The sequence below is a fragment of the Lepus europaeus genome, chromosome 9 (assembly GCF_033115175.1).
Source record: "Lepus europaeus isolate LE1 chromosome 9, mLepTim1.pri, whole genome shotgun sequence".
NCBI classification, from domain to species: domain Eukaryota; kingdom Metazoa; phylum Chordata; class Mammalia; order Lagomorpha; family Leporidae; genus Lepus; species Lepus europaeus.
Window position 1 is genome coordinate 21,059,127 of NC_084835.1, and position 22,365 is coordinate 21,081,491.

The window sequence follows — 22,365 nt, forward strand, 5'->3', positions numbered from 1 at the left end:
TGTGTTAAAGGCTGGATTCTCAAAGTCTTACAGTAATGGTACTAAGAGGCTAGAAACATCCAATTATATTGTTGACGAGGTGGGGGCGGGCTTTGGTAAATGATTAGACTGTTGGGACAGGGGCCGATGGTTGAATCATGATAGCTATGTAGGGGAGGGACACAGCACACACACACACACTCACTCCCTTTTACTTGGTAATGTTCTACACTGTCTAGGGAATATCCCAGTAAGAGCTATCACCAGACAGATACCCAACTGATGGGACCTGCCTGAACTTGGACCGCTCCCAGCGAAGGAAATGTTGAGACTCACTTGTCGGAGGGAGATGAAAGCAGCAGACAGGCTCCTGCGCATACGTCAGAGGGTCTGTGAGCTTAGGAGAGCTCCAAGAGGACACAGGCATCCATACCACCCATGGAAAGGCTGCAGCAATGGACTGGCTCCTATCTTCTGATTTTATAAACTTAAAGTGGTTAAGACCAGCTAAGTGGACATTGAAGCCACGTCTTGCTGATATAGGATGACCAACCATCTGGCTCTTCCAGAACTAACTTGGAAGTCAGACTTTGACTGCCAAACTAAGAAAGTCTGAGGAAATCCTACACTGACTTTTCTTGCAGGTTTCTAGGCTGCCAGTCCCTCTCCCAGCTGATTCTCCCTAAATATGCCCTTACAGAGAGCACACACTGAGCACCTGCTCATCTCAGCTCTGGCTCTGGCGCTATACTGACCCAGAGCTCATAGACTACTGCAGAAAGCCAACCTTCTACTCTCTGGATTGGATGCTACAGTAGAGCTGTGGAAGAGCTTCTGGCACCCCACATTTTTGCCACCTCTTCTGATTTTGGATGGAAATCCAGTAAAGAAGAGACCTTACCTATTTCTCATATTAAGGTTGAATGTAATATTCTGGTAAAGGACGTTTTATGTTTTTTTGTTTGTTTGTTTGTTTGTTTTTGACAGGCAGAGTGGACAGTGAGAGAGACAGAGAGAAAGGTCTTCCTTTGCCGTTGGTTCACCCTCCAATGGCTGCCGCGGCCGGTGCGCTGTGGCCGGCGCACCGCGCTGATCCAATGGCAGGAGCCAGGTGCTTCTCCTGGTCTCCCATGGGGTGCAGGGCCCAAGGACTTGGGCCATCCTCCACTGCACTCCCTGGCCACAGCAGAGAGCTGGCCTGGAAGAGGGGCAACCGGGACAGAATCCGGCACCCCGACCGGGACTAGAACCTGGTGTGCCGGCGCCACTAGGCGGAGGATTAGCCTATTGAGCTGCGGCGCCGGCCGTTTTATGTTTTTTAAACTATCAGTGCTCAACTTCCACCTAAAACCTGAAAGAACCAGGTATGCTTTAAAATTCACCTACAGATAGTACAGATGTATTTTTAAAGATGTCTTTGTGTTAGACTTTAGAATATCTATAAACCACTAATAGCAATGAAGTGTCAAACCCAACCCATTTATTCTCAGCATAACCCCAAGAAGGGTCTTCATTATCCTTCATTAGGGAAATGAGGCGCAGACAGGACACAGTCACTCCCAGTAAGAGGAAGAGAGGGCATGAAACTGGACCAACTGGTTCTAAACATGTGGGCACAGTGCTGTTTGTTTAAAATACAATGTCTGCATCCCAGCTGCAGGCTGAGTCTTACCCCCCGAGGCTGCAGCAGGGAGTATGTCTCCTACAGACCTTCCCATGCTAGGTACCCTGGCAGCATGGAGCCTCTGCTGCCACACAGGGCTGAACGGTGCCCAGGGGCTTTGCCACACTCGGCACACTCATAGGGTTTCTCTGCAGTGTGACTCCTGCAATGCTCACTAAGGTGAGCCTGCTTGTGGAAGTCTGTCCACATTGACTACACTGCCACAGATTCTCACCAGTGTGAGTTCGCTCATGTTCAACAAGGCGAGTTCTGAGCGAAGGCTCTCCCACATTCAGTGCACAGGTCGGGCTTCTCTCCTGAATGGATTCCCTGGTGCTGTGAGGGGCAGGCGCTCTGATTTAAGCTTTCCCACACTCGTTGCACCCATGAGGTCCATCTCCAGAGTGACTTCTCTGATGGCGAGGGAGGCATATGCCTTGACGGAAGGCTTTGTCACCTTTCGTGCATTTGTACGGCTTCTCCCCAGTACGAGTTCGCTGGTGTTTGGTAAGGGATGGGCTCTGACAGAAGGCCTCGCCACATGCCTTGCATTTATGAGGCTTTTCTCCAGTATGAAGTCTCAGATGCTGGCTGAGGACTGCTTTGGTTTGAGAGGCTTCCCACACTCATGACACTTGTCAGGTTTCTCTCCCGGGTGAATTCTCCGATGCCGAGTGAGACCTACTGTTTACAGAACCAAGCTGCACAGTGAGCACACATGAGGCTCTCTCCATGTGGGTCCTCTGACACTGAGTAAGAGATGGCCTCTGAGTGAAGATCTTCCGCATGCACTGCCCTCGGGAGGCTGCTTCTGCATGTTAACTCGCGGGTGTTTGATTCGCAGTGCCACCAGTGGAACTCACACTGCCTGTCACACACTTCTGTGACTTAGATGAGACCTCTCCAATTCATACGCACACCCAATTTCCCTAGACATGATCATCCCTGGAGTAACACTGTCCTCCGGGGAACACAGTGCCTGTGCCTGTGCACTTCACGTGCTGTCTTGTCAGCCATCCCGCAGGACTGCCCCTCCTCTTCCTTCTTCAGCAGGTACCTTCACCTCCAAAAGTGAGCCCCTGGGGAACAGTCTCTGAAGAACGATTTGGTGATGACAGGTGTTAGGAATTCTATAAAATCCCTCATTACAGCTGATTCTGGAACAACCAGTGCTGACGGCTAACCCAGGTAATTTGGGATCATCCAGACTTGCATCTCTAGTGATAAACAGTACGAACTGTAAAAGAAGTAAGTGTCCTGGATTTGAGTAAGTTAAGTTTCAGGGGAAGTTTAGTGTTCCTCTGCTCCTCTAAAAGTAACTGAATAGTAATTCTATTTTCTTAGGCTGCGTGTTAGCAGTATTTCGGCAGACTAGTGGTAACTAAAGGGTTTCCATCCTAAGACCCCAAAGGTGATTCAGTTTCATCTCCCATAGGCCCATCTCAAAAGTTCTCCCTTACTCGTTGGCCTTGATGGGGGAGCTCTGTGCACCTGTTTTTCTCCAAAACTTTCAGCATCTATAGCTCCCTCCAGCCCCCACTCCCAAGATCTAATCTACAGGGACATATGTAGTTTTGAAAACTAGAGTCCTGTTTACTCAAAGAAATGGAGCTATCACTGCTTTGTTTCAGAAGAGCGAGAGGAAGGTGTTCTTTAGGGCAGCATCCATTGGCAGTAACCTGAGTAGCACCAGGGTCCAGGACTGGGCCCTGCCCTTTGCAGCTGAACATATGCTGCGGAATCTGAAGGATCTAATCAAGCTTAGGAGGGGAATGAAGTAGAAAACAAAGTCACTTTAATCTGTAATGAAAAAATGTATGCTCAGTGTCCAGCTGATTAACACAGTCTCCACTATAGAAAAACTGTATGGGTACCAAATCACTGTCATCAGGACACTCCAACTGGAGAAAAAAAAAATAAAAAACACTTAGATGATTATAATAGCATCAAAATTTGAAGCTCATGTCTTGGCTAAGATGGTGCATGGCATCAGAGAATGGATATTCAGGTGCCTGCTCAGGGGAAGGTCTTCACTGAAGGGTGCGGGAGATCCTGACCCATTGAATTCTCTGAGCCCCGTTTCTTGCAGGGAGAGACAGAGAGAGCCTCATCTGCTGATTCACACTCCAAATGCTGCACAGCTGGGGCTAGGCCAGACTGCAGCCAGGATCCAGGAACTCCATGTGGTCCTCCCATCCGAGCAGCAGGAACCAGGTACTCTGACCATCTTTCGTTGCCTTCCAGGCACATGAGCAAGGAGCAGGAGCTAGACTGGAAGCTTGGGGTCTGGGGACTTAAACCAGGCACGCTAACAAGGGACGCACAAGTGGTGGCCCGACCGACTTACCCACTGAACCCCAACACCCATCCTTGGAGCCAGTTTTTATCTTAGCTTTCTAATCACATAAGTTACACCTGAATATATCCTCATTCTTAAGTACTTAGACAATGTAGAAGTATACAGGATTAAATGCTTCACTTTTATACCCATCATCATGTCACTCTAATAAACCCATTCCTTTCCTCAGATGTTATTACATTTAGAATAATTCTTTCATCCTTTTTCCCACATATTCTTCTAACACATTTAGCCTTTAGTTGTAAATGTAAATAAAAATAAAACTAAAACTGTTTCTAGGTTCTGCTCTGCAGTTTGCTTTTTTCTCCACTAAAGAACATATCTTAGAGATCATTTCACGTCGTCACGTGTGGGTTTATGGGGGCTGAGGGTCAGCTGGTTCGCACTGGTTCACACTGGTGTACCTGCACAAACGGTTTACTGCCAGAGACTGATCTGACTGGGCAGTGCCGACGCTACACTGGTTGTTAGAGAAACTGAGTGTCTTGCCTGAACCTTTGTATCTCTGTCTGCATAGTTCACTCCCAATATGGATATAATGTATATTGGAACAAACTCCAGATGGTTTAAACAACTAAATGTAAAACCAAAACTCTAACCAGTTTTCTCTTCTCTTACCCTCCACAAATAAAACAATTTTAAAAATCATACAGAGAACGCGTGTTCCTTCTATTAGTCAATCTGAAAAGAAAGTCCCATGAAACCCTACCACTCACAGAAAAGACCTCTGGTATTTTGCTGAACATCCTTCCGGGCATCTCCCAATGCACACACACGCACACGGACACATGGTGCTCCGAGACCACATGTTCTAACGGATATCAGACGGTACCAAATTCATCAGAGCACAGTCATGATGTGTTCACACAGCACCCATAACCTAAGAGCCCAGTTCACCTGGGACTATTTTTACTGAGTTTGACAGAAACCTGGGTTCTATGTTGCCAAACACAACGGCAGTTTCAAAATGACTTTCACTCTTGCTCCAAATGTGGAGCTCCAAGGAAATAAAAGTGTTCCTTGCTCCAAGGAGACAATCACCTTTGCAATGGGTGATTTCCCATCAGTTTCACTTATTAAATTTCTCTGACTTTTCTCAGGTCTGAGCACTACATCATTAGGTTATCACACTTAGTTCAGGAAGTGGTCTCAAGATGTGCCACTAGGTGACTACAGGGGTGACAACTACTCTTGCTACTTAAGAGTCGTAAGACATGGGTGTACTCTGATCTGTCCTAAAGCCAGGCACCCACAGCCCTCTTCCACAGTGGGCTACTGTCACTGGTTTGAGTACAATGGTCCCTATGTACAGTGGCTCTGTGTTTTCAGTTTGCTGGGTCCAGGGGTAGCAGCCATTGGTAGGTCCTACTGTATCTGCTTTCACTTTTGAATGACAACCCATTCCGAGCTGTCTAGCTGGAGTCCACTTACCCAGAAATAAGGTGTTAGGATCACAAGCGACACCGCTTTGTCTCCTGGGGCTCTTCAGAGGAAAGGCAGGAGTCGGAGGCACTGAGGAAGGAAGCAGAGCCACTGATCAATTAAACAGTCTGCTTCCCTCACAGTCTGGACTCAGGAACCCAAGTACCGCCCTTCCCTAGCCAAGCAGCTATTTTACGTCTAGATGAGAGTTTCGTTATTATCCTCCAAAGCACCACCAGTCACAGAGGTCGGCGAGCGGGCAGAATTCAGAGATGTGACAGTGCACAAGGAGCAAACGTGCCTAAGGACTCAATATCCCGGGGCAACAATGGCTCCCCAAGCCTGCTGAGCAAGCCACGGACTCCAAACTCAGAGTGTGCGCTACAACACGGGGCGGAGGGGCAGCAACAGGCTGAGCCAAGTCCGCATTCCAGCCTCAGCGCCACCGCTAACTGGCTCAGTGGCCTGAGGCAGGTTGCTCAATCTCATCTGCAATTTGTTTTCTGAGCTGCGAGATAAAAGTGAAAAGACAGACAGTATCTACTTTTTTTTTTTTTTTGGACAGGCAGGGTTAGACAGTGAGAGAGAGAGAGAAAGGTCTTCCTTCTGTTGACTCACTCCCCAAATGGCCGCTACAGCCGGAGCGCTGTGCTGATCCGAAGCCAGGAGCCAGGTACTTCCTCCTGGTCTCCCATGCGGGTGCAGGGCCCAAGCGCATGGGCCATCCTCCACTGCACTCCCGGGCCACAGCAGAGAGCTGACCTGGAAGAGGAGCAACCGGGACAGAATCCAGTGCCCATATGGGATGCCGGCACCACAGGTGGAGGATTAACCAAGTGAGCCGCGGCGCCGGCCCTACAGCTTCTTCTGTACCAACATTCTATCAGCCCTGGATTCAAAAAAACAGACTGGAAAAGGGCAGACAGCTCAAATCAAGCCCTTCCGGTGCAGCTGTTTACTCGGTCATTTGAAAAGTACTCACTGACCACGCGGTGGTGAGAAGTGCTGGTTCAGAATGGGCTTCCCCCATCAGTTTTCCTCCCACAGACCAGAGACAGAAAAACGTCTAGGAAACAGTGTGAGGACGACCAGTGTGTGCTGCAGAATGTGTACAAAGGAGCCTGCCAGACTACCCCCAAAGTCCCTCCTGGAGAGCAGTGGACCCCCAGCAGAGAGCTGGCTTCCTGGCGGATGGATGCCAGGCCCCCAGCCCCTCTTATCTGACACTCTGGTCACACTTGAATACTCAGCTCTAACGCGAACCGCGTGCCTTCTCCACACCACACGACTGCTCCGAGGCACTTCCGCTCTGCGTTCCCAAAGCACAGCACCTGCTGCTCTAAGACTCGTTACAGCCTTCCTTCTCAACTAGCAGGCAAGTGGGACATGGGCTATGGGGCGGGGTCCCGGGGTCTGAGCGCCCGCGCCACCGTTCTCCCATGTCGGGCAAATCATCTGACCGCTCTGTGCTCGCGGGTTCTAGCTGTTCAGTGGAGATGAGGACACCAGTGACTGCTTCACAGTAGTGGTGCCGAACAGATGAGTTAGTCAATGGTGCGGACTCACAGCGTGCCGGCGGGTAAATGACAACAGTATCTGCTGGTAAATGACCAGCTCTAGACTAGAGTACTCAATGAAGGGAAGGCGGGAACCTGCACATCTCTGCGAGTTGGGAAGAGAAGGACCAGTGTTTGCCTCTGGAAACAGAAACCCGGGGCGCTCTCAAGCTGGCGACTCGCTTGGGCACAGACGGGACCCAAGGCTCCGGACGCCCGGCCGGGCTCTCCCGGAGGGAAGCTGTGCTGCGACCGGCGGCGCCCGGGTCCCGCCGAGGCCAGGACTGCCCCGGACGACCGAAACCGCTCACCAGCAGCTCCCGAGGCGCCGCCCTCCCCGCACTCCGCCGCCCGGGCCCCCGCAGGCCGCCGGGAGCGAGCCGCCGGCGCGCCGGTGTCGTCACCAACTCGCGCCGCAGCGGTAGCGCCGGGGTCTCCTCTAGGAAGGCGGGAGCGGGTTCATCTCGATGCCTCCGCCCGAAGGTGCTTCGTGGTCCGCCGCCGAGACCGTGTTCCTCCACAGGCGGCCAACCCGCCCGTCCTCCCTGGAGAAGGGGGCTGCAAAAGGCATATTGCCTCCCTTCTAACTGGGGCCCTTGGTGCGGAACCAGGCGCCACCCCCCTAGACTCCCAGCAAAAACGGCTAGGAAAATCGATGAGCCGCACAGGGCAGCTTCTGAAACACGGACGGGAAAAACCGCCGGGGAGCGTTACAAAGGGCCCTTACTCCCTACTTTCCACCAGCTGCAAAGCCTCTTCCCAGCGGCAAACGCCCTCCTTCACCAGGGGAAACCTCAGCCCTAACTGTGCTTTGCTGGCCGTGTCTTCGGAGACTGTCGCCAACCTCTTTGCTTCAACAAAGCAACCTCTCTCTGTTGAGGTTGGTCTCCGTCAACCTTTTCCCATCTCTCCTTTCTGGGGGTACGAAAGGCCAGAATCCTGAGCTGTTCCAAACCTAACAGGCTGCATGGGCGTGAGGATGGGCTTGGCCCAAGGACGGCTGTGTGCCACACTGTGTTGGGACACGCCGCATTTACCTTATCCCTTGGGGAAGCTGGCTTCCGTCGTCCCCACACGCGTCCCCAGGAGGTTAGCAGCTTCTCAGAAGCCCCAGACACCTCACTGACCCCGGGCCTGCGGGCAACAGAGTGAGTGCTCAGCGCAGGCTTCACTCCCAGGGTCTCCCACGTGCACCTGAGGTTACTCCACCTCTCTGTGCTTGCTTTCTCACTTACAAAACAGAGTTAGGAAGGAGTTAAACTCAGTCATGTTGAAAATTGACATCTTATAGTAACAAGCCTCCCCTTACCATTTTCTCCAAATCCCAGAACTGGTTCAAAAGACTGGATGGCCCTGCTGTAAGACCCCTGCTAAAAGTAAATATTAAAATAATATTATAGTAAAGGGTTAAAAAGTTTAGCTGCTGGCGGTAGACATCCCTTAAGATAACTGTGTCTCCACCCGCCTGCAGAATAACCTTGGGAAACTGCCTTGTGTAACTGCTCTGTGTAACCGTCTCACCAGATAATGCTTGCAGATGTCCGGAAAAGAGCTACAATAAGTTTCTGTAACTTAGTGACCATTGTATAAACTTACCCCTCCCAACACGGGCGCCAAATGTACCCTAGATTAGTGAGCAATTGCTTCAAGAGTTTGCATGCCTGTTGCCCTTCAAAATAGCTAATCACCAAACGCTCCACATACATATGTTAATCAGGTGGCTACTGTCTTTAAAAACTGCCTGTAACCCCTGCTGGGGGCTCTCTCGACCACCTGTGGTGCTGGAGAGCCTGTTTGCGCAAACGTTCAATAAACCGCCTCGTGTTCTTTGCATCCTCTGGCCTGAGGTCTGGGTCTCTGGGGTCGCCATCCTGACGACCACGGAATTGGGGTCGTTCACTGCCAACAAGATAAAGACCAGGTGGCAAGGCCTATGGGATGCTTGTGTAAAACCCTGACCCTATGCTGAAATCACTGGCTTAATGCTTGCCAGGAAGAACAGACCCTATGCTGAACTTAAAAGAGAAAGAAAACAAAAAACTTGCTTACTCGCTCGAATAGTAGCCGATTGTAGGACAAGTATGAATTTAGAACAGGAGCCTATCAGATACTGTATAGCCAAACTTGTACGTTCAACTGCAATAAAAACCCTAACGCCCTTACTGTAGGGGCTGCCGGTCCAGCCCAGCTGTGCCTGGTGCGGACGTCAGACCAGCCTCAAGCTTGAAATAAAACTCTTGCGTTTGCATCAGCCTCAGCTCCTGGCGGTCTTAACTGGTGGGAATCGGACGTTTCGGGTACGACACTAGCAAGGGCAGTTGTGAGGATTAAGGGAAGTCAGTGCGTGTGAGCTACCAAGGCCATGGGCGGGGACTAGCACGTGCTCCTCAGACCCCAGCCACAGGGCGATGGCGCTGCCCTGGCCCCATGACAAAGATGATGCACACGTGTGAAAGGCGGCCCTGTGGGGCAAGAGTCCAGAAGAGTACTGGGAAAAAAACTGGGAAATACACTGACAAGCTGAGCTAAAGCGACGGCAGCGGAGACAGTTTCCAGCTTTAGGAAATACTACAACAGGAGACAGCAGGTGCACAGATATTGTGGAGTTAAGTTTTAAGTGATTAATCCAAACTGTAAGTTAATTTAGGTTAAGTACCGTTGGAGTTAAGACTTAATAATGTATAATATATTAAGATTAAATGAAATAAAATAGGGGGCAACATATTAAAGTCAAGCTAAATGTTTGTCTCAGGAGTTTTTAGGAGCTGTGAGAGAACTGCCATTCCTCCATGACAGGCTGCATTTTGAGCCAGAAAAAGGCCCAAGGTTACAGGCGTGCAACTATTCCTGGAATTTAGATTCTTCCGCCTTCCTATGTGACACCTAGCCCCTGAGTTGCTCAAATGCACCAATGAAATACATAAATTTAGGTAGCTGCCATATAAAGAATAAGGAACTCACCTCCGTGTGTAGTGACGTATGTACTTGTTTACTCAAGTGCATAAAAATGCTGGGAGGTCAATCGGACTCGCCCCAAATGGTGGAGTTAGAAAAGTGCCAGGGGCTTCCAATACAATCCCATCAAGGTGGCATGTACCAATGCCATCTCACTAGTCCAAGTGATCAATTTCAGTTCACAACTGATCACACTGAAAGGTCTAAGAGTCAAAGGGAATCACACAGGCCGGCGCCGTGGCTCAACAGGCTAATCCTCCGCCTAGCAGCGCCGGCACACCGGGTTCTAGTCCCGGTCGGGGCTCCTCATTCTGTCCCGGTTGCCCCCCTTCCAGGCCAGCTCTCTGCTATGGCCCAGGAGTGCAGAGGAGGATGCCCAAGTGCTTGGGTCCTGCACCAGCATGGGAGACCAGGAGAAGCACCTGGCTCCTGCCTTCAGAACAGCGCGGTGCGCCGGCCGTGGCGGCCATTGGAGGGTGAACCAACGGCAAAGGAAGACCTTTCTCTCTGTCTCTACCTTTCTCACTGTCCACTCTGTCAAAAAAAAAAAAAAAAAAAAAAAAAAAAAAAAAGGATCACACAAACAAGACTAGTGTCTGCTAATACTAACCAATAGAATCAAAAAAGGAGAGAACGATCCAACATGGGAAGCGGGATACACAGCAGACTCATAGAATGGCAGATGTCCTAAATAGCATTCTGCCTCAGAATCAGCCCATAAGGCATTTGGATCTGGCTAAAGAGCCCATGAGAGTATTTTAGGCATGGAAAGCCAAGACACTCTGGGGAAAAAAAAGAAGACCTAAATGAAAGATCTCACTCCCAGTGGAAAGAACAGGGCCATCAAAGAAGGAGGTACCTTTCTCTGAAGGGAAGAGAGAACTTCCACTTTGACTATGACCCTGTCGGAATAAGATCGAAGTTGGCGAACTCAAAAGGCTTCCATAGCCTTGGCAACTCATGACTAGAGCCTAGGGAGATTACTGACGCCATAAACAAGAGTGTCAAATTGTTAAGTCAACAACAGGAGTCACTGTGTACTTACTCCTCATGTGGGATCTGTCCTTAGTGTGTTGTCCAATGTGAAGTAATGCTATAACTAGTACGGAAACAGTATTTTACACTTTGTGTTTCTGTGTGGGTGCAAACTGATGAAATCTTTACTTAATATATACTAAATCGATCTTCTGTATATAAAGATAATTGAAAATGAATCTTGATGTGAATGGAATGGGAGAGGGAGCGGGAGATGAGAGGGATGTGAGTGGGAGGGAAATTATGGGGGGAAGGGAAGCCACTGTAATCCATAAACTGTACTTTAGAAATTTATATGTACTAAATAAAAAAACAAAGGGAGAGAACGATCCAACATGGGAAGCAGGACACACAGCAGACTCCCTGCTCATGCGCCTAGGAAAGCAGTAGAGGATGGCCTAAGTCCTTGGGCCCCTGTACCCACGTGGGAGACCTGGAAGAAGCTCCTGGCTCCTGGCTTCGGGTTAGTCCAACTGGGTCATTACAGCCATTTGAGGGAGTGAGCCAGTGGATGGAAGAGCTCTCTCTGTAATTCTTTCAATCAAATAAATAAATCTTAAAAAGAAAAGATTCCAAAGATAGTAATACATAAATATTACCCCAAACAACTACATATCAGTAATTTTCTAAAAAGACTTTGGATGGCCAAAGGTTGATTAAAATCCATGAAAAACTCACTGAACAAATGTTTACTGAATATACACTATTATCAGCAATTAAGTATATTTTTATAATTTTTTTTAATTGTGATTTTTAATTTAGGAAGCATAAAGACATTGACACTTGCTTCTGGGAGAAGATATATTTTCATGACTATAAAATATTTAGTTTTATATTCATTTTTGCCCATAGGGTATTCCTTTTCTAAATTATGAATTTCTGTGGGATAGGCATTGAGAACACAACCTTCGTGGCTATGGAGGAAAAGTGACAGTTCTACCACATTCCCATTAGTGGTAAACAGCAGCCCAGATCAATGCTTACAAGACACTTGGCTCTGCAAACAGCCATGCAGAGTTCCAAAGGACAAAGCGTCCCATAACCAACGTACTTCCGTGGCTTTTTAGCAGTCACAATTTAATACCTATATAGCCTTCAGAGCTTAGAAGCTATTTCAAACACCAATCAAAGGTTTCATTAATTCTCTGAAGCTCAATTTTTGGGTAGCAATTAAGAACACGACAGGCACTGGGGAAATAAAGAGAAACTTATGGGACTTTCTCAGAATAAAACACCACTCAGCTAGGGGCAACACGGACACCAGGTAACTCTGCAGAGCTCTTTCCAATGTCAAAGGCAGGACAAGGTTATGCGGCAGCAAGGTTATGTCCGAGGCCTCTAACTGCCAGCCGCCCAGCACAGACCAACTCCTTCCTGGGCAAGCCAGCACCCCTCCGGGACCCCTCTGGGACCGAAGCTGGGCCTCCCTCTCCCTAGTCCTCTCAGATCTGCCTCCCTTCACACAAATTGGCCTCACAGAGTCTCTCTGGTCCTCCTATTTCCTTCAGAGCACCCCTGTCGCCCTCAAGCTTGAAAATAAGGAAAGATCTTCCTCACCCTCTTAAAACCTTCTTCACCAGCATGTCTGTAGGAATCAGCCCAGGTCTTGCCACACTGCCCTCTGCTCAGCGCATGAATACTGGAGGGACCAGCACTGTGGTGCAGTGGTAAAACTGCTGCCTGTGATATACACGCACCCTCTATGGGAGCACTGGTTCAAATCCTGGCTATCCTGCTTCCAATCCAGCTGGGCCTAAGCCCCTGCCATCCATGTGGGAGAGCAGGACAGAGTTCCTGGCTCCTGGCTTCAGCGTGGCCTAGACCTAGCTGCTGTGGCTATTTGGAGATTGAACCAGCAGATGGAAGGTCTTTGGCTCTTCCTTCCTGTCACTTTGCCCTTTAAATGAATGAATACATAAATCTTGCCAAAAAGGAATGAATATGGACTCTTTATTTTTGTCTGTCTCCCCTTCAGAGGAACACTCCCACTGGTTGGGGAGCCTCCCCGACAGCAGCAGGGTCAGAGTCACCGCAAACATCTGGAGACCTTTACAACTGGACGTGACCCCAGACCCGACACCACTCCCAGGCTGACACGCAGTGTTTGGAAAAGCACCCCAATTTACCAGCTGGTGAACACAAGACAGGTGGGAGGGGGCAGGAATGGGGTAACAGAAACCCCCGTGCCTACCTAACAAATGCCTCCCCCGGGTGTAAGAGGCACACGCGGAGGGTGTGATGGTGTCCAGTAGGCTTCATCTGAAGAGCAGGAACTTCCTTTTCCACCCTGTATTCCCGTATGCCCACCTGGCGCGGACTCCACTCTCCAAGCCCCCAGTTCCACTTCCGGAGCATTCTTCCAGAGCACAGTCACCATGGCTCCTTCTTCCTTCAGTGCAGGCACGCCACCTGCCTCTCTCGTCCCGGCCACCCTCTCCATGGGCGCCGTCATGACCTAGCTAACAGCATCATTCACTGCTGTGAAGCTTCTGATGCCGGAAAAGGACTGAACTGTGTCTGAAGAATTTCCCACACTCGATGCATTCGTACGGCTTCTCCCCAGTGTGGATCCTGTAATGCTCACTGAGGTGGGCGTACTTGCGGAAGGTTTTCTCACACTCGCTGCATTTGTACAGCTTCTCGCCAGTGTGGGTCCTGTGATGCTCAGTGAGAGAGGAGCTGTGAGCGAAAGCCTTCCCGCACTCCTGACATCTGTAGGGCTTCTCTCCAGTATGAATCCTCATGTGCTGAGTGAGGCAGGTGTTCTGGTTAAAGCCCTTTCCGCATTCGTTGCATTTATAGGGTTTCTCTCCGGTGTGACTTCTCTGATGCCGAATCAGGCAAATGCTTTGAATGAAGGCTTTGCCGCACTCGCTGCATTTGTAGGGGCGCTCCCCTGTGTGAATTCTCTGGTGTTTAGTCAGTGGAGTGCTCTGGGTAAAAGCTTTCCCACACTCTTTGCATTTATAGGGTTTCTCTCCAGTATGAATTCGCTGGTGCTTAATGAGAGATGGGCTCTGGCAGAAGGCTTTGCCACAGTCCTTACACTTGTAGGGTTTCTCTCCAGTGTGGATTCTCTGATGCTGTGAGAGGTTTGCCTTGGTTTGGAAAGTTTTCCCACATTCCTCACACTTATGGGGCTTCTCCCCGGTGTGGATTCTCTGATGCTGTATAAGGTTGGAGTGTTTGCGAAAAGAAGATCCACAATCACTGCAGAAGTAAGGCTTCTCTCCAGTGTGGATCCTCTGATGATGCACAAGGTGTGTGTTCTGACTGAACGCCTTCCCACACCTCGGACACGTGTAAGGCTTCTCTCCAGTGTGGACCCTCTGGTGCTCAGTGAGGTGAGACTGACTGCGGAAGGAATGCCCACACTCGTTACACCTGTGAGGTTTCTCCCCAGTGTGGATTCTCTGATGCTGAGTAAGAAGTGACCGGCACCGAAATGCTTTTCCACACTGCTCACATACATACGGCTTCACTCCAGTGTGAATTCTTTCATGTTGAACGAGGAATGAGCTACGGCTGAAGGCCCTCCCACACTGCTCGCACGCATATGGTCTCTCCCCAGTATGAGATCTCTGATGCTGGGCGAGGGATGCACTCTGAGTAAAGGTTTTTCCGCATTCATCGCATTTCCAAGATTTCTTTTGTGTGGACAGAGCCGGGCATCGACTCTGCTCCAAAATCTCGTTGGTGTGAATGTTATTTGTTTCCCGTTGATGCTGTTCTTCTTCCGTAGAAACCCTGAGGTGTGTTACAAGGCTTGAGGCCAAAAGCAAGTTTTTCTCCAAATTGTATTCTTGGCTAATCATTTCAGGGGGTGCTTCCTTGTGGATGAAAGCTATTCCTCCAAAAGCTCCATTCTGGAAAAGGCACGGCCCAGGAACCTTTCCAGGGGAGCGTTCCCTCACGCCCTCACAGGTGTATCTCTCTTCAGATGTGGAATCTGGGTAATTTCCTTGGCATCTCCTTGCTACTATCCCTGGTGAGTCAGTTTCAGAGGCATCTTGCTCTGGGGCAGGTTTTTTCACCCAACCTGAAAGAAGCCAGCAGAGTGAATGTGTCTGGTACAGGGCAGAGTGAACCCCAGCTATGACAGGTCTCGGGACAGCCTAGGAGTAAGGGCCAGCGAAAGCAAGAGTACTAGGTGTAAGTGCTGGGAAGAGCCCCATCAGGGTAATGTGATCACCCCAGTGAGGAACCCCCACAGAAAGGGCACTGCAGACACCCAGGGAGTGCGAGCACCCGGACACTGGGGATAAATAGAGAGCTAGGAGCAGCACAGGCTCAGCTTAGGCAGGACAGGCAGCACGGGTGGTTTGTAGTCAGAGTGAACACTGGGAGAATCTACAGGGGACAACGCTGGAGACGAAGGGATAAAATGAGTACTTGGGAAAATGGACCCACACCTGCCCCCGACATCCCTCTAAGACAGGAATTTGCTCTTCTAAGCTTCATTCAGCCTCCCTCCTAAAATATCTACAATCTTCCAACTGCCAGCCTGTGTCTCCCATTGGTTGCTCCTTGTTCACTCACCTGGCCAAGCCTCTTCTCCAATCTCTCTCTCTTCAGCCCCTTGCATATTCAACATCCACGAATCTTCTCTGTGCTTTGACTGGAAAACACTTCCAGGTTTAAACACTGGGAGCCCTGCTCATAGCGGGGAAAGGTAGGAGAGATATCACCGTCCCAGTAAGCAGAAAACTCAGAGAGAGAGATGTTGCCTAGGGTTGGCTGCCATCGGATAACTGCCACCATGCCTCTTAGGACGGCAGTAAATGACCAAATCGGATAACTGCCACCATGCCTCTTAGGATGGCAGTAAGTGACCAAATCGGCAAACGTCAGAGCTGGCCTGCAGCCCTTGAGGTTCACACACCCCAGCTGCCAGCTGTCTCAAGGAGACGGACACACTGCTGGACACTTAGGGTACTTGATAAACAGGTCAGAATGTTCCTTATCACTTCATAATGATAAAGATAAAATGGACAGGGACATTCGTGTCAATTAGGGTGTTCAGTCAGTTATACTCAAAAGTTGCCCAAAGGGGTGGCCTCTCAGCAAGGCTAATGCACTAAGTCTGAGTCACCCACTATACCCTTGTCGCGGAACGTGGAGGCGGCTTAGGGACCCCTTCTATTGGATATAAGATAGAGCTGCAAGGATGTCCTTTCTGCTATGTGTCACTTCAGTTACCCAGTTTTCCTTCATGTACAACCCACACAAGCACAGGCTTCAGTTAAAAAAAAAAACAACTTTCCTTATGAAATAATTTTTGACTTTCAAAATAGTACAGGAGAGTTTCCTTATACTCTGCTGTCTGAAACGTCAAAACCACAAGTGTGCATCCAACATTCTGTCTCCATGCCACTCTGAGGAGACGCAGAACTGACGGCATTATGTCAAGGAGGAGGGGAAGACAGGAATGGTTTTACCGGGGTCAACAGCTCTGATGAATGAACGTAGAACGAGCCGACCAATGTACATAAGGTGGGTCTCACGGGCTTCTCATTGTGTCTGGGCCTCTGCGCTGACTTTTTTTTTTTTTTTTTTTGGACAGGCAGAGTTAGACAGTGAGAGAGACAGACAGAGAGAAAGGTCTTCCTTTTACCATTGGTTCACCCTCCAATGGCCAGCGCACCACACTGATCCGATGCAGAGGCCAGGTACTTCTCCTGGTCTCCCATGGGGTGCAGGGCCCAAGGACTTGGGCCATCCTCCACTGCGCTCCCAGGCCACAGCAGAGAGCTGGCCTGGAAGAGGGGCAACCGGGACAGAATCCGGAGCCCCGATCGGGACTAGAACCCGGTGTGCCGGTGCCGCAGGTGGAGGATTAGCCTAGTGAGCCGCAGCGCCGGCCATCTGCACTGACTTTCAAAGGCTCAGGAAGACACTGTCTGAGCTTCCCTTTCTAAAGGAGCCTCTTCAGGGAGAGCAGCAGAGTGAGGGTCGGTGTAACCAGTGTCAGACACTGAGGAAAAGTCAGTCGATGCCTCCACCTGCCTGCTGCTTAGGTCTCAGCTCGACAGACATTAAACCTGTTATTTCCACTGTGGCAGTTACAAATGTGGGAATGTGGGGTGCTACGGAATGTAGAGCAGAGGAGACCTTAATCTAGCCCCCAACTTCTGGGAAATCTAACCCCTCTGAAGAACAAACGGCAGCTGGACAGGCCAAACGGGAGCAGAACACACCGGTGGCAGGGAACAGCACACAAACTAAGATCTGCAGGAATGGAGGCGAACCGACAAGGCCCAAGCACCAGGCACCAGAAACAAAGCCTGAGGCAAGCAAAGAGCACATCGCAAACCATTTTAGCGACGTTACCCTGAAGCGAGCAGAAAGCCAGGAAAGGATGTGACGAGGTCTGATAAGCTGAGGCGACCTGATCGGATCTCTGTCCAGGTGCAGAGAACGGGGGTGCGTGAGGGGTCGGGGCCGCGGGTTCAGGCGAAGGCTGGACGGCCCTGGAGAAGCAGTTTCCATCACCTCGTGCAGGGACTGGATGGACACTGGGGGAGGGGAAGGGAGAAGGGCGAGTCACATGGACCTCTACCGAGAGCGGCAGCTCTGGGCCCGGCAGGGAGAGGATGCATCAGTGCTGTCCTATCCAAGCGGAAAGCACCTCACACAGACCTGGCACAGAGCAGAGAGATGTGCGCAGAAGACACATCACTTAGTTTTTAACACAAAAAGAGCAACTGAAGTCACAGGAATATCAGATAAGCATCATGAGAGGAGCAGGGCCAGGAGTCTGTCAGGAAGCCTGACCCTGGCTGTTGATTTGAGACTCCTAAGCGCTCAGGAGGTACAGCTATCTGGTAAGAACATCTCTAAGCATCAACACAAACACAGCACTCAACAATTACACTGTGACTGCTGCCACTGCTTGGGGAAAAAAAGCGAGATTCCTGCATCACATCACACACCAAAATAAACCTCAACTTCCCGAAGTGTTAAATACACTTACAAAAGATGAAACCACAAAATAACAAAATACTGATGAATTTCTGATTTTAGGCTTAGAATAAATAATTCTAAGCAAAATACATAAAAGTACGGGCCCCAGAAGACAAAAATGGATAAATCTAGCCACAGAATATCCAAAATACAAATAAAATTAAAAGACAAGTTAGGAAAAGTATTTTTGACTTAAATATCAAGGAGTAGATAGACCTGCTATATAAAGATTTCTTAGACACGAATAAGGGAAAAAAGATGAAGAGAAAAATGGAAAATATTACAAATACACCAAGAATTACAAGAGGCAAATAAACATATTAAAACCAAATTCCATTTCTGTGGTAATCAAAGAAATGGAGGCTGAAATCAACCATTACACAAAACTCGAAACCTGGAGCTGGCCTTGTGGTGTAGCAGGTAAAGCCACGTTCCACATCCTGTATGGGTGCTGGTTCCTGTCCTGGCTGCTCCACTTCTGATCCAGTTCCCTGCTAATGTCCTGGGAAAAGCTGCAGAAGATGGCCTAAGTGCTTGGGCCCCTGCCACCCGGTGGGTAACCCGGATGAAGCTCCTGGCTCCCAGCTTTGGCCTGGTCTAGCCCCAGCCGTTACAGTGGGCATCTGGAGAGTGAACCAGCAGATGGAAGATATCTGTCTCTCTGTGCTTTGCAATATAAAAGATCTATTTAAAAATATATTTGTCTTTACTTATTCGAGAGACAGAAAAGCAAAGAGAAAGAATGCTCCTATCTGTTGACCCACTTCTCAAATGCACCTGATGGCTGGAACTGGGCCAGGCCAAAGCCCAGAACTCAATCCAGGTCTCCCACTTGAGTGGGAAGAACCCAATCATTTGAGCCATCATCACTGCCTGCCAGGGTCTGTTATAGCAGGAATCTGGAGTCAAAAGCCAGAGGCAGGCATTGAACCTAGGTACTCTAACATGTGTGGGCATTTGAACCAGTGGCTTAATTGTTAAGGCTAAATGCTCACCCCTGCAAAACCTATTTTTAATGTTGAACTCAAGACTGATTGGGAGAGTCTCACACACTGGTGGGGATATAAATTGGCACCGTCTTACTGGGGGGCAATTTGGCTATATATATATATATATATATATATATATATGACTAGCCTTAAAAGCTGTACCTTGAATTGTAGCTGGGGTATTACTATCACCATTCTGTGGGTACAGGGACTCAGAACAGAATATTCATTCTGAATCCTGCAGTGTTATAGTAACTCCTCAAAGATAGCATATAAATGTCTACTTTCTTTGACCTAGTAATTCAAGATTTTTCCTAAAAAAGTAACGTCCCAGAGATGACGAAAACAGAATTCTTTTGTTACTTGTGAAACAATAACTGGAAATAACAACTTTTCTGTTGTTGGACGCTGAGACTTACAACTTATGGGTTATGGTACTTCCACTTGGTGGGAATTAGACATAAAGATAATTAAAAATGGAATTAACTATTTGGAAAAATATGTATGCCAACGTATTAGTGGGAAAAAGCCCCAAGATATTAAAAATTTAAATACAACATAACATCATAAACATCTGTTGAAATATGCACCTGAATAAGAAGGAAAAATAAGCATCTTCATTGCTATGGCAAATGCTCACCCTGACAGGTGTTACTTTTATAGTTAGAAAAACGGTTATTTCGAGAAGTGACAGAACTCACTTATGGATTTTGGCTCCAAAAGCAAAGCCTACCAGACCCCCTAGGTAGGCTAGGGGCCTCCCACTCAGAGGGAGATGAGAGTGGGCTGGACTGGGGTCAGGGACTTTGCTCAGGGCACCCTGTTTACCTGAAGAGGTGACAAACTGGATCACCTCCAGGAGTCCTTGACTCCTGCAAAGCACTCACAAAGCCCACGGCAGGCCCTCTGCAGGGGATAGATGGTATTCTGATACTAGACCCTGTGGCGAGGAAAGACGTCTCAGTCATGACCACTGTCCTCCAGTTGGGGGTCACCCGGGCGGTAGGTGGTCTGTTGACACCCAAGGTCAGCACGCTTTTTCTGTAAAGGGCCAGAAAGTATCTCAGCCTTCATGGGCTACGGCACCTGCTGCAACCTGTTCAACTCTGCCTTCACAGGATGAAAACAAAAATAGACAGTAGGTAAATGAATGAGCCTGACTGTGTTTCAACCCAACGGTTTTACAGGAATTAGATAGTAGGACAAATCTGGCCTATGGGTCAGAGTATTCTATGGTCTGCAAGTTGCCTGGAACGATGGGCCTGGTGCCGCGGCACAGCGGGTAAAGCTGCCGCCCGTGATGCCAGCATCCGATACAGGTGCCAGTTCATGTCTCAGCTGCTTCACTTCCGATCTGCCTCCCTGCTAATGGCCTGAGAAACGTAGTGAAAGATGGCCCAAGTGTTTGGGCCAATGGCACACATGTGGGAGACTCAGATGCAGTTCCTGGCTTCAGCCTGGCCGAGCCCTGGCCATTGTGGCCATCTGGGGATTGAACCAGTGGAAGGAAAATCTCCCTGTTGTCTCTCCTGCTCTCTGTAACTCTTTCAAATGAATAAATCAATCTCAAAAAAAAAAAAAAAGGGGGGGGGGAGGAATGTACAGGGGCTTTCACAAATGCCTACTGTGGAATAAACTGATTATTAGTGATTTTAAGATGATAAATGGATCTGTCTGCAGATCTGGGTCGGGGGAGATGGGTATTACGGTGAAGGGTGAAAGGGAAGAGGCTCTGAACAGCCTCACCCTGCCAACCTAACAGGCAGTGGCCTTGTAAACTTTCTCTGCATTGCCACCTCCTTATCTCTCAGATTGGCTTAAGGATGGGGCCGGCACTGTGGCGTAGCAGGTAAAGCCGCCGCCTCTAGTGCCAGCATCCCACATGGGCTCCAGTTCAAGTCCTGACTGCTCCACTTCCAATCCAGCTCTCTGCTATGGCCTGGCCTGGGAAAGCAGTACAAGAAGGCCCAAGTCCTTGGGCCCCTGCACCCTCATGGGAGACTCAGAAGAGGCTCTTGGCTCCTGGTTTTGGCCTGCCCCAGTCCAGTCATTGCGGCCATTTGGGGAATGAACCAGCAGATGGAAGATTCTCTCTCCTCTCTCTCTCTCTCTACACACACACATCCCGCTCTCTCTTCTGCAGCCTCGGGCCACTTGGTAGCACTGTGCTTGCCCTTGGACAAGCTGTTCTCCCTGTACCCCACTTTACTGGGAAATGCCACAACAGGCTGTCTCCACAAACAGCCGCAAACAGCCTGGCTGGCTCCACAAACGCGGTTTCACACAGCATCACGCACATGCGCTTCTGAGCAGCTGCACCCTCACTCGTCCTGTGGCCTCGCTCCTGGATTCCCACCCCCCAGAATAGCAACCCAGGTCTCCGGGGCCCGTGCGCAGTACACTACTCGCTGCAGCCTCCTGGGAAGACCCTAAGTTTCTGAGCCGCAGGGTAGGCAGGCGGCAGCCGCTAGGGCAGGGGCCGCGAATTCTGAGCCTCGCGGTTTCCTTTCCGCACACGGGTCCTCGCTCTCCATCACCCATCATTTACTCGCTCATCCATTCACTCTGCCATCTCTGAAGCGTCCCCCTCGTGCGGGGCTCCGGGCTGCGCCCTGCAATCCGCGGTGCCGACGCCGTGAGCTGAGCCGGGAGTGCCCCCCGGCTCGGGAAGGCAGTCCTGGGGGCGACCGAGGCCAGGACACACTGCCCCCCAAAGCCTCCGGCCGCCGCCCCAGCCGAGGCACTGCTCCTCTCCCCTCCCGGGGGCCCGCGCCGCTCACCGTGAGACGCGGGAGCTCCCCGCAGGGCGGAGACTGCGGTCCCGGAGAGGCGCAGGCGCAGGCGCAGACGCGCACGGCCCAGGGCCCACCCCGCGGCGCCGGAAGCGCGTCACGGCGGCCTCGCGCGGCCCTCGCCGCCTCTCTAGGCAGCGGGAGGAGCGTCTCTATGGGGCCTGACGTCTGGTGGAACAGCCCGGGGCACCACTCCCTCAGCAAAGCTGTGGAGGCGGCGCGTAGGAGTGGAACGCGCCATCCCGGCCTCGGACTTGCGTTCCAGCGGGCCTCACATGCACCGAGTGACCGGCCCCGTTGCAGTAGACAAGTTCTGAGGCGAGGCCCCCAAAACTGACCTCAACAGCTACAGCTCACACCTTCTGTTCAAACACTGCTGATTCCCCATTGGCCCCAGAAATCCTTTGCCTCCTCCCGACACCAGGTCTTTTTCCCAGAAAATACTTTCTAGAATATTCTACCCCCCCAACCCCTCCACCTACCGTCCCTTAAGTTGGCCATCCAAATTCTACTGTTTATTCAAAACTCAGTGCCAACCCCGACTCTTGCTTTCACTCCATTGTCTCTTCTTCCGGGGTAATTCCAGTCCTGGCCAACTTCCTGTTTAGTGGGCCGCTGAACACACACACACACACACACGCACCCCTTTCAT

The 22,365-nt window shown here is 50.1% G+C and overlaps 1 protein-coding gene across 4 annotated transcripts; it reads right to left on the bottom strand.

The window, feature by feature from the left end:
- Positions 1-1,265: 1,265 nt before the first annotated feature.
- Positions 1,266-22,219, bottom strand: ZNF502 (zinc finger protein 502). 4 transcript variants are annotated; one of them, XR_009866784.1, is made up of 5 exons: positions 22,196-22,219; positions 15,509-15,622; positions 13,161-15,008; positions 5,433-5,513; positions 1,266-2,879 (listed from the first exon to the last, which is right to left on the bottom strand). XR_009866784.1 is itself a non-coding variant. In XM_062200700.1 (3 exons), exons 1-3 carry the CDS (start codon positions 22,212-22,214, stop codon positions 13,438-13,440), a joined length of 1,704 nt encoding a protein of 567 aa, XP_062056684.1. In that variant the 5' UTR covers positions 22,215-22,219; the 3' UTR covers positions 11,822-13,437. The 4 variants fall into 4 exon arrangements, 3 of the variants coding, with proteins under 3 accessions (XP_062056684.1, XP_062056685.1, XP_062056686.1); XM_062200700.1 differs by lacking the exons at positions 1,266-2,879; positions 5,433-5,513 and having other exon boundaries at positions 11,822-15,008; XM_062200701.1 differs by lacking the exons at positions 1,266-2,879; positions 5,433-5,513; positions 22,196-22,219 and adding an exon at positions 21,702-21,751 and having other exon boundaries at positions 11,822-15,008.
- Positions 22,220-22,365: the final 146 nt, after the last annotated feature.

Bases quoted from the DNA above. Each gene is read 5' to 3' on its own strand.
- ZNF502 (XM_062200700.1), bottom strand. The intron at 15,009-15,508 runs GTGAGTGAACAA...GGCTTCTTTCAG, and splicing joins TGGAGAAGAGGCTTGGCCAG to GTTGGGTGAAAAAACCTGCC.